The sequence below is a fragment of the Cicer arietinum genome, chromosome 3 (genome assembly GCF_000331145.2).
Source record: "Cicer arietinum cultivar CDC Frontier isolate Library 1 chromosome 3, Cicar.CDCFrontier_v2.0, whole genome shotgun sequence".
Lineage (NCBI taxonomy): Eukaryota > Viridiplantae > Streptophyta > Magnoliopsida > Fabales > Fabaceae > Cicer > Cicer arietinum.
The window spans coordinates 68,823,353-68,835,684 of record NC_021162.2 but is presented as its reverse complement, the minus strand read 5'-3'; the positions used below and the strand labels follow the sequence as shown (position 1 = coordinate 68,835,684).

Genomic DNA, 12,332 nt, shown 5'->3' with positions numbered 1-12,332 from the left:
CTTTCCCATTTAGAGTTTTTCCCTGTACTATCTTTGGACGGATTATGCTAGCAACAAGCTCTTTTAGTTTCTCCCTTTTCTTCACATATGATGGATCAAGTTCCCCATCGTTCAAGTCACAAAGCTTTGTCCGCTGGAGATGTGGCTGTTTATCAAAGTCCAATTTCAAGGATCAGTTAGCTAACCAATGTGGTGATTTTAATAAAATAGATGTTTACATTTTATCAGTTAGGATTGAAATGGAAATGAATGACAAATATTTTTAGAACACATGAGGAAGACACATACTTGTGGTAAGCTAAAGGCAGTACTGTTGTCCCCCATTATAGCCAACGAGTCCCGGATTTGATTGATCTGATGAAGTAAATTTTCAGTATAAACATTCAATTCCAAACTAGTAGAATTTTACTGATAATTGGAAATTGAATTCCAGAAGAGAAAATACCATATCAATATTTTTGTTTCCTGCAAGTTAAAAAAAATAAACGAAGAGTACCATCAATAAATTTGCTTAAGAAAACATGAAAAATATACTGTGGATAAAGTAAATTTTAGTTATAGCTGAGAGCAATGGTACTAACTATCAGTATTAGGGACTTGTCGAAGAGCTTCATCCACCATTTGTTTCACTGATTTTCCTTCTGCATACATTTAAGGAAAATTTTAATATCCAATGGACTGCACATTATGGACAAGGTTAGCAGCAGAGATACATTTCCAATTATTAAGCATTGACCAAATATGGCCATTGTATGTAAGATACTCCAGAATTATCCAACTTACGCAGAAAATCGCGTTGGATAAGCCACAAGAGCTTAGCAGGTTCAAATGCAACATCTTGGCCCTATAAAAGCCATCAATTGAAAAATAAATCAAATTATCAACGAAAAAGTTCGTGAACAAAATTGATATCATGAATGAAGACAGTACTGAGGCATGAGGACTACCTTCACTCTATCCCAACACGCAGACGTTGAAAGTTACAAATATTGGATTTGCAAATTAAACAAACAAGTTAGTAACCATAATTTACCCCAGAAAAAGGTTACAAAGCAAGATTTAAAATGATGAGAGATGAATTAATAATCTAAATGATATCAAAAACAAAAAGTTCATCAAGATGCAAACCTTCCATAAAATTCTTCAGCGAGCTCAACCGCAAAAGAGAGCCTAGAGATGTCAGCTTCACGTATCTTAATACACAAAGAAGAAATCGTTTTAGCATGGCCTAAAAAATTCAAAATGAGAAATTTTCTGATTTTAACATGGCCTAAAAAAATTCAAAATAAGAAATTTTATGATTTTAACATGGCCTAAAAAATTTATAATTAGACATTTTAGCAAATTGGTTATTTCTTTAACTTTGTGATTTTATCACCTAGTGTATACCATTAACCACCAGGATAAAACTCTATTAGACATACTGAAACATGGAGTCATGGAGTAATGTTTTTTCAAATTGTTAATGCTTCATTAATCAGTCCATCTAACACTACATCAACATAAGAAAGAGCACAAACTTCTGAGAGGTCATGATGACTAACCGTCTCAGGCAGATTATAGATGAGCACAGAACTTATTACAGTTGCAAGAGCAAATATTCTGCAAAAGAAAAACACCAGAAAATGTCAATTGATGAATAGCATATAATCAGCTTAAACCACAGTATACAGGATCAGTAAGCAATTACCGATCATCATATACATTCGACTTCCCAATGCTTTCAAATCCTTCTGTATCTATGTAAAAGACAGAGGTTTTCACTCCATCAATTTCCATGTCTATAGGGGTTCCCCAAATCCATATTCCTGTATGACATGACCAAATGAGATTAAAGATAAATTGAAAAAAAAACTATATATAATTCCAAGTAAGCATAACCATGAGAAAAATGTCAATCTCCATCCACCTTTTGTTTTGGTGTCACGCATGTGCCCCACACCAAACCCTAAGAAAAAATATACATATTAGTTTACATTCAATCTTTAAAAGCTAACAAATTACAACTGCAAAGTTTTGCTAAAACTGTAGGTGATGAAGGTAAATTCTAGTAGCTATATAATATGCACCTTCATAACAAGAAAGAGAGAGAAGTTGATTAAGCAAAAAAGACTTTCCGGAGCGGTACGGTCCAATTACCTGGTAAAAACAGTAATAACAATCACCTGGTAAAGAAAGCCATATAATGATAAAACATAAAAGTAGAACCCATAAATGGTAAACATGGAACTAACACCATTTATTCAATACATCACAAGCTTCCTTCATCGTGAATCATTGAACAAAATGATCAGATTAGTATGCAACACTATATATGCGAGAGGGTTGATCAATTATAGTAAAATATATTCACTACAAAGCATAAAATAAATCATACAAGACTCATCTTCACATAATGAGACATCACTCCTTAACTGAAAGACAAATACTAATACTAATCTCCAACATTTCAATACCCATATTTTTCTGAAAATGAAAAGAACGATGTGAAACTACACAACTTCAGAAAGCAAATATCTAGATACAAGTTGCAATATGATGAGAAAGGAAGAAGATTATTAACTCAAAATTGGCAGCTTTTTTAGCTAACCTTCTTTATTTCTAATTCCTCACTCTTATGAAGATTTTCTGTCTCATCTTTAGGCAAAGAAAATAAAAATTTGCATTTGCAAAAATACTAAGACTTCATGTTTTGACTCACTTTAAATGGTACCATTTCCTAAAGGCCAATTTATATAATATCTGTTGTCAAACCCTGCGACTCATGCAACCAAGTTGAGTCAACTTCCAAGTGCAAGTCCTTAAATGTTTCAGAACATATAACGGCAAGTGGTCATATATCAATTAGCAACAAACTCAGGGAAATAATTACTTTATCCAAATGGATTGTTTTATTCAACATTATATTAGCTGAAGACTACATCATGAAACTAATCCACCGAACATAGTTAAGCGTAACGAGAATCCCCATTAAATAAAATATTAACGACAAAAAAAAAAAAAGGATGTTTTATAGTTGCAGTCAAACTTACTGCCACAGATGCAATGGGATTTGTTATTCTCTCAATAGCCTCCAAACCTTCCTTTGAAAGACGAAGTTTTGTATGACCAGGATCAGGTTCGACAATGGGAAATCTATGCACACAAAAATTGGACAAGGATAAATGTACAGCATGTAGAGATAAAATGTGCTTCATAACAAACAGAAGAAACTCGGTCATACAATATGCAAGAGGACAAAAATAATGATAACAAAGAGAGAGTCTCTGTCCCAAAATATTGAATTGGCAACATAACACCAAACATCCTAATTGACAGAAGAAAAGTTAATTTCTAGGCAAAAATCCAAAAAACTCAAGAGTTGAATGTCCTAATAACTTACACAGTACTATCTACAATTCCAGCTAGAATGGCAACAAGACAAGTTTGTGCAAACAGTTGAAAGTAATCTTCACTAATTGGAACAACACATTGAGCTACATTCAACCACAATTCTACAAACCACAGCCATTTATTTACCATCAATACATTAGTCAACAATCCCACTATGTTCAAACAGGGTCTAACAGTAGTTAACAAAGTACACACATAAAAGCACACAAAGAAAAGGGGGGAAAAAAATCCAGTCACCCTTTATCTAAATGCAAAACTAGCTCGTGATTTTGTTTGAAATTCTCAATCAACATGCAAATCCATCACTTAACCTCTTGAAAATTAGATTGTTTTATTTTTCAGATCATCTTGAGAGAGACAAAATGGGAAAGTGAATCTGACGTGACACCAATGACCAAAGCATGAAACGAAAGGATCCAAAACGTCAAAAAGATTTAACTTTTGCAAACAAAAATCAAAGGTCGCTATGAGGTTATAAAAGTGAAGAGTTACCAGATCTCAGAAATAAAGACATTATTAGAAAGAGAGAAAGAGACTTACGGTTGATGAAAATTGAGAATGGATGAGGAAGAGGCAGTTGAAAAGAGAAAGAGAAGAAGAAAAAGAATAGTGTTATCCATGAGGGAGGGAGCAGAATGCGGTTGAACTCAAAATCGAAAGGAAGGAGAAGCAATGTCAATTGAGAATCATGTCATTTCATAGATTGTTTGTTGTTGTTGAATTGAAACTGAAAGATAATTGAATTTAGTGAGAATGTAGAAAGTTGAAAGAATAGAAGATGGGTTGGGTTGGATCTGAAAGAAAGAAACAAGTCTTGTCTTTGGATTGATTTCGATCCTTGTCCGAGCGCCGAGGTAACCTTTGTTTGTCTAATGTAACAAAAACAAACACCGCGGTAACTCGTTTCCCCACGCTATTGTCTCTTTTTTTCTTATTTTAATTTATTAACTCTAATAAATACATATATTTTGATTATGTCTTGCGACTATTTCCAATTTGGATCATTTCAAAGTAAATTTTTTTCATTGTACAGATATTTAATATGTTAAATTTATTTTTAAATTTAAAATATTCACTTTTCTATAAAAAAAAAATTAAAGTTGCTTTTTCATAATTAGATTAGTGTGTAAAATTTGTGACCATAATCTCTTGAGGAAAAAAGATATACATTCCATTGTTTTTCTACAGTTTCGTTATTGATTTCTAAAGGTTTTTTTTTTCAGCTGTTGCTATTATTTCGTAAATTGTCATTAAATGGTTTGCATTTTAATTTGTTAAAATTAATGATTGAATAATATTTATTTTATTTTATAGTATAAAATTAGTTGTTTATTTTAAATAAATCAACTTTATATTTTATTGATGTTTTGTGATTATTATAAGTATCTTTAATTTTATTTAATTTCTTATTTCAGATTTTTTATTATTATATTTAAAAAAAAATTAATTAATATACCTTACATTAAAATTTATATATCAAAATATTCTACTATAAAAATTTATTTGTCATGTAATCGTATCGTATGGATGCCACCTCTTGAGTGTTAAAAAAAAACTATAATATTTTGGTATATATTTTCAATATAAATTATAATTGTTAGTTTTTTTAGTATATATATATATATATATATATATATATATATATAAAATAAAAAATCTCTTATTTTAATAAAAGTATTTTGGTAATGTTTCAAATCAGTTTTAATATTAAAAAAAATATTTTTATCTAAATATTAAAATGACACGGTTTAATATTATTTTAAATATTGAAAGTTAGACAATAAATTGGTTAAAAGCTCTCAAACAATTATTCTCTTTATTTTTTTATTATGTATTCCTTACCTACTTCATATAATTAAGTCAAACCAATTTTTAAAAGTAAAGAATACTACTTCATATAATTAAGTTAAACTAATTTTTAAAAGTAAAGTATATACAAATTATCCGTAAAATATATTTTAATTGATGTGTATCTAAAATGATATTTTTAATTGGTATTTATAGATTCAAAACTAAAAAATAAAAAATCATAGGTTTAATTGTATTTTTTGTTTTTGTATTTTTATTGATTCGGATAATTGTTTTCCCTATTTTAAATTTCGACATTTTTTATCATTCATTCAAATTTTTTAACTATAAAAATAATGATTTGACATATTTAAAATGGCATAATATACGATCTCACGGTGTAGAAATGTCTAAATTTATTAATTATATACATGTTATTAATTAAATTACAAAATGAATCATTTCAAACGTTAAAAAATGAAAATTTTAAAATGTTTTATTGCAATTTTATTGATATTAACCACTCAACGTCATCGTATAGCATAGACCACATCATTTATAATATGTCATATTAGCATTTTTAGTTTAAAAAAATTGATAGAGTGAGCAACTAAAGGGACCGAAATTACAACTAACTCAAATTGTCACCAACTAAATATTATTCTTAAATGTCGTACTCACCTATTTCGTGTGGTCGAGCGTGGTTTTTACAGCACTTTCACATTTTGCAATTTATTATGTTTCATGCAAACGTTATCGCTATTTCCTCACTGTAGTTCTTCAAAAATAGTTGTCTCATGCTTATCCATTTGTTTATCGCTTGGTTGAATCCAAAATAATAGGGAAAGTAGTTTATAGAATTATGAGCTCATATTGCTCTTAAACTTTTTTTGATTTGAAAAATCAAGACTTATATGACTCAGCAAGACTCAATTTCATCACATTTGACTTCATTTAAGTTATTTTTTTACTACCTCAACTACCCATAATTCGACTCATAATAAATTTGAATAGGTGTCATTGTCAACTAATAACTTATAATATTTTGAGGCATTGACGTATGCAATTTGAATTGTTCTTCTATAAAATTTAATTCAATTAACGTTTAAATATGTTTTTTGTCCTTGCAACTATAATATTTTTTTTATTTTGGTATTTGTAAGTTTTTTTTATTTGGTTTATATCCTTGCAGATATAATTTTATTTTAAAATAATATTTCTATCTAATTTCTGTTATAAAAATTGTAACACTTTAAACCTAAATATAATTAAAACATAATTTTTTTGATCTAAAAATAAAACCCCTAATCTGATTAAATTATATCATTTTTTAACCTAAAATTAATGATAAATGTTTCGTTCTTCTTCCCTAAAAAAACATAAAATAAACAACTTCAACATAAATTCTTTTGAAGTTGTTGGTTCAAGTTTAGATCATCAGCACTGACAGGTTAATTGCAAATAACAATTTATATTATATTATAAAAGATAACGACAATATTAAAACCATATCGGTGGGTTTCTTTTGAAATTGTTGGTTCAACATTTTTTTTACCTTATATAATAATTGTTAATTGGAACTATTGGAAATCAAACTGGGAATGTTAGTCAAAATTAATAAATAATTGGATCTGATAATTGACAAATTGAAAATCAATTAATTGATAACGGAAACAATCGATTTATCATTTTGAAGCAATTCTCAATCGCTAGCTTCAATTTCACTTTTTCATTCATCAATGCAAATAAAATTGAAGCGAATCAATCAAAATAAAAAATAAACATTCACAATTTTGTACTAATATTGTATTTAGAACTCTAATTCTATTTTATGTACAAGTGTAGTTTTGTAGAGAAAAATAATGAAATATTCGAAGGAAGGAGAATGAAACATTTGAAGTAAATTTTAAGTTTTTTTATGGAAGAATAATGAAATAGTTATGGTTAATTTTAGGTTAAAAAAGTGTTATAATTTAATTAAATTGAAGTTTATTTTTAGGTTAAAAAAAGTTATATGTTTTAATTATATATAGGTTAATGATGTTACAGTTTTTGTAACGAAAGATAGATGAAATGACTATTTTAAAATGAAATTATATTTGTCGGGATGTCAACCAAATAAAAAAACTCATAAAAATTAAAATAATATATATATATATATACAAAAATAAAAAAAATGTATTTAAATCTTAAAATAATTTACTTTTAAATTTGATAAAATATTTTGATATTTATGAATTCATATCCATAGTTATATATTTGTATTATGCCAAACAATATATTAAGATAGCTTATTAAAAGAAAAGTCAAAAATCAATTAATTCAATTGAGAACTATTCAAAGTACACCGTGTACCCCAAATAAACAAATAATGTTACAAAATTAAATACCTTCACGATAATACACAAGTGAACCACGTAACAAAACTAAAAAGAAACTAAAATTAATTCGATGTGACATGGAACACTTGAAATTCTTAATAACTTTTTATATCTCTTATTTACTTTGCCTTTCTTTTGCAAATTATCTTCGAAGATATTATGAATAAATTACACAAATTGTTCAAACCAAAACACATAATATTGCATTATAACACTCCTACACAAGGACACACACCATTACAATGTTAAGCATAACCCATACACACCATTAAAACATCATAAGAGATAAACATTATAAATTTAATTATATTTTTAATCTCTTTATTTTTATCAATTCATATAATGAATATATTTATTTAAAAATGTAATAATTATTTATTTTTATAATTTAATTAATAAAACATAAATAAAGAATGTATCTAGAGATTCTATATTATAAAATTATATATCATATTGTTTTAAATATACTATATAGTTCAAATAGTATAAAATTATATATGATACCATTTAAAATATGTTATATAATTCAAAGTCTCTAATCAAATTTAAATTATATTATTAAAAAGATCATCTAATTGAAAATGTTATATGGTCAAGTCAAATAAGATTAAACTGATAGATTATAGAATTTAAAATTTTATGACTTATTTAGTCTAATTAGTTAAAATTGATTTATTGAATCATTAAAATTTAAGTCTATAAATTATGATCATTCTAACTGATTAAAATTAAATAGTTGAATCGTCAAAATTTATATTCAGTCTAATTAGTTCAAATTAAACCGTCAGATCTTTAAAATTAAACTTTTTCAATCATAATTAGTATAATTAAGTTAGAATGAACCGTTATATCACTTCATTATGTTCTTCTCTAATATTTCTCTCCATAAATTATCTACATTGTGATGTTTGGGTTATTAATTGCTTTTCTTTGTTTTAGTTAATGATGGAAAGTTTTCATGTTATGTTATCCAACCTCCATAATTTAGTAAATACACAAACTTTTTATTAGTCTTCCCAAAAGTTATTTGTTTAATATGTAGTGTCATATTTGGGTTATTAGTTGACTTTAAGCAGCCACGGCCCAAGAGACAGGCTAACAAGGCTATTGCTTAGGGTTTCAAACAAAAAAAAAAAGTGTCTAAGTGTTTCTGCAATCTGTAACTTAATTGTGTTAAGTTTTTTTAATAATTGATGTGTTTTTTTCTTCTTCAAAAGTATTATTGCAGTACTTTTTCTTTCCCGAAAAAATAGGTTCTTGTGCTAGTGTGCTTTCTATGAGTAAATCTCGTGTCCAATTGGTCTTACAAATTAGACTTTGGAGAGAGAAATATAAAAAGGTAAAAGAAGGCGTTTGAAAAAAATACAAAGGAAATTATTACCGTCAATTTTGACTAACTTTTTTATTGTCATTCTATGCCATGGTTTTGTATCATTGGCCATCGTGAATTTTGTATACAGGTTTTATTTTAGTGTTAAGTGGCTAAAATATTATTTTGTTGGTATATTATTTAGCATTCTAAAAAATCTGTAAAAGTAAATTTCAAATAAAAACATAACAATTTTATTAAAAATATTACTATTAAATGTCAATAGTTTTCGGTGTGATATAATTTTTTTTAAAAAATAAATTAAAGGACTTTATTTTAAATTTTGTCTTAAATTTCAATGTGTGTTAGATCGAAGTATTTTTCGTCCTAATGATGGTAAATTTTCTTTTTATGTTAACTTGTACCTATATTGTATTAAATACACGGAGATTTCATTTTGTAACCTAATCTCCCCACAAATTATTTGTTAAATGGTTTCGTCTTTGGGTTGTTGGTTGGTTTTTCTTTGTCCTAACAGTGAAACGTTTTCCTTTTTATTTTATCCTACATCCATATTGTAGTAAATATACAAAGACTTTATTTTGTTTCTGTGCAATCGAGTCTTCGTACAAATAAATATACAAATAGTTTATTTTACAAATAAATATACAAATAGTTTATTTTACAAATATACAAAGATAAAAAAATTTCATTTTATGTTATCATGCATTATATTGTAATAAATATATAAATATTTTATTTTTAAGACCTAACTCTAATCAATACTGATATTGTCAAAGGTAAAATTTATCATATCTTTTTATATAAAAAAAATATACAAATACTTCGTTTGTTTATCCACAACATTCCCAAAAAATAATTTGTTAATTGGTGTCATGTTTGGATGATTGAATGGCTTTAAGTTCTTCTTCTTTGTCTTAATAATGTAAACTTTACTTTTATGTTCTCCTACATTCGTAGTGTGGTAAATACAAGAAGACTTCATTTTGTCTCTCTTAATCCAGTCTCCCCAAAATTTATTTTTTAATGGTGTAATTTTTGAGTTATTTATTGGCTTTAAGTTCTTTATCCTAATAATGAAAAAAAATTATTTTATGTTACCATGCACCAATATTGTAGTAAATACACGAAGACATAATTTTTCTGTCTCTGCAACCCAGCCTCCCCATAAATTATTTGTTAGATGGCGTCTTGTTTGGGTTATTAATTGGTTTTATGTTCTTTGATGTTATTATGCATCCACATCCTAGTAAATACACAAAAATTTCATTTTGTCTCTTTGCAACCTAGTCTCCCAATAAATTATTACATGTAACGTACCAAGGCATATAGCATTATGAAATAATGAAAAATATTTTAATTGTTATAGAGTTTTGATATTGTAACAATCCATGTTTAATGAACAATTATGTTATTTGTTACGGGGTATTTAGCGGACATGTTTAGAGAATATAATCTAATCATGCTGTTGAGAGTAAACTAAAAAATGTATATTATAAAGATAAAGATAAATATAATTATAATTATAATTATAATTATAATGATAAAAAAAATATTTATATGAATACTAGTGTAATAACTTGTGTCAAGGAGGGTAAAGAAAAAATCTTTATGTTTATAAGTTGTTATAGGTGTTTATATGAATTTATAAAGTTGATTATAAAACACTAAAATATAAGTCATCAATTTAATAGCGTGATTTTTTTTCTTGATATAAGATTCACATTGTATAAGCTCAACATTATAAGAAACAAGACTAAGTCATTTGTTGGATTTCAAAGTACCATTTCTTTCTTAATTACAGTACCCAAATAAACAAATAACAACGAGAAGTTCTGCCTCAAATTAAATTAATACATCAATTCATTTAATACCCAAACAAACATCAATTTATTATGTTAAGTTAGATAACAGAATTAAAATATTTAAAAATCTGTTATTTCATCACCATTTTTAGTCCATAAAAAACAAAAAAAATTAAAATAAAAAAATAATAATTAATTAAGAGATAAAAATAAAGGAACTAAAATTATAACTATCTTTAAAAAATTAGAAGGATATAACCAAAACTATTATAATATAATATATTATTGGACACTTTCAATCATGTAAAATTAATATAATTAATATAGTTAGTTTTGTAGGAAATGTTCCAATCATTATTTTGTATGCATCTCTCAAAGGTTGCAAACAAAAATTTCTCATTTTATGTATTATTTAAATCATTTTTCGTTTTATTTAATCAGATTGGAAGTCAAACCAACAAAACTTATGAGTTACGATTTAATTGGTTCACTTATTGAACTACGATTGTGGTCAATAAACTATTTAATAAATAATTTAAAAAATAAAAAATAAAAAATATATATTAAAATATTTAAAATTTCATAACTTATAAAATAAAATTAATAAAATTTGTTGTAATAAATATATTAAAATTCACAAAAAATATAAATCTTTATAATATAAATTTAGAAATCAAATTTTATATGGATCAATTAGTCAACTACGAGTGTTTTGTATATTAAATAAAATATAAATTTAAGTAAAATAAATATTTTTTTGTTAAAATTAAATTTAAATTTAAATTTATTTTTAATTTTAAAAATTAATTTTTTCAAAAATAAAAAATTTAAATATTTCAAAAAGACCAGACAAATTTCAAAAATCAAACCCAACTCAACAACTTGATTGATGTAATTCAACCCAATATTTCTTTTCTGGTTTCGAACATTTTACATGTTACATTACAGTAGGAAAACTCTAATTTATTATAGTCAAAATTTTGCGGGTTTAACCACAAGTAGAGTACATCAGTGGATTCAAGGATGCCAATAATCCAGAAACCGACATCGTTTTCTGAGTAACTGAGCAAGCACTAAATACTAGTCCTACCACACTATCATTCCCACAGCATAATTCCCGGGGAAGTAAAACGAATACGAAGCCATCATTTTGTAAATTTGTACCGTCCAAAATTCAGATGTATGCGTATGTGAAAAAGTGGTCCTCTCATATTTGTGAAGGAGGATGATGAATAGGGAGAACTGAATACAGAGAAAATTTGATGGAGATAATACAAGTAGTAACATTTAATTTTATTAAAAATTGAAAATAGTTAAATACACAACATGGCATCATCACATATGTTTTACTCATCGAATACTCTTCATCTTTTTCAGTGTGTTGTAAGGCACCAGCAGCATCTTTTTCAGTGTGTTTAAACGCACCAGCACAATTGTTTGTCAGCGTCCATTTCGTATTCTTAAAGAAAAGAATAAGAATCAAACTTCAAACACATGAGTAGTTTACAAATTACTGTATCTATCTTCCACGAATCCTACCCCCACGATGCACCCATAGAATAAAACAGTTTATCCCAACACAAGAAACAGATAAGATAATTAATGTCAAGCAAACAACAAAAGCAATCCACAACA

General features: G+C 26.6%; 1 protein-coding gene across 1 annotated transcript in view; it reads right to left on the bottom strand.

The window, feature by feature from the left end:
• LOC101501883 (uncharacterized) overlaps positions 1–4,288 on the bottom strand; it is an 8,172-nt gene extending 3,884 nt beyond the window's left edge. The window contains exons 1-13 of the mRNA XM_073366597.1: positions 3,934–4,288; positions 3,033–3,135; positions 2,070–2,139; positions 1,910–1,948; positions 1,691–1,808; positions 1,545–1,602; positions 1,129–1,193; positions 948–954; positions 784–844; positions 582–641; positions 446–465; positions 289–354; positions 2–145 (exon numbers count right to left, since the gene is read on the bottom strand). Of these exons, the coding sequence (XP_073222698.1) occupies positions 2–145; positions 289–354; positions 446–465; positions 582–641; positions 784–844; positions 948–954; positions 1,129–1,193; positions 1,545–1,602; positions 1,691–1,808; positions 1,910–1,948; positions 2,070–2,139; positions 3,033–3,135; positions 3,934–4,013 (891 nt within the window). The 5' untranslated portion in view covers positions 4,014–4,288. The remainder of the gene's footprint in view (position 1; positions 146–288; positions 355–445; positions 466–581; positions 642–783; positions 845–947; positions 955–1,128; positions 1,194–1,544; positions 1,603–1,690; positions 1,809–1,909; positions 1,949–2,069; positions 2,140–3,032; positions 3,136–3,933) is intronic.
• Between the last annotated feature and the right edge of the window lie 8,044 nt (positions 4,289–12,332).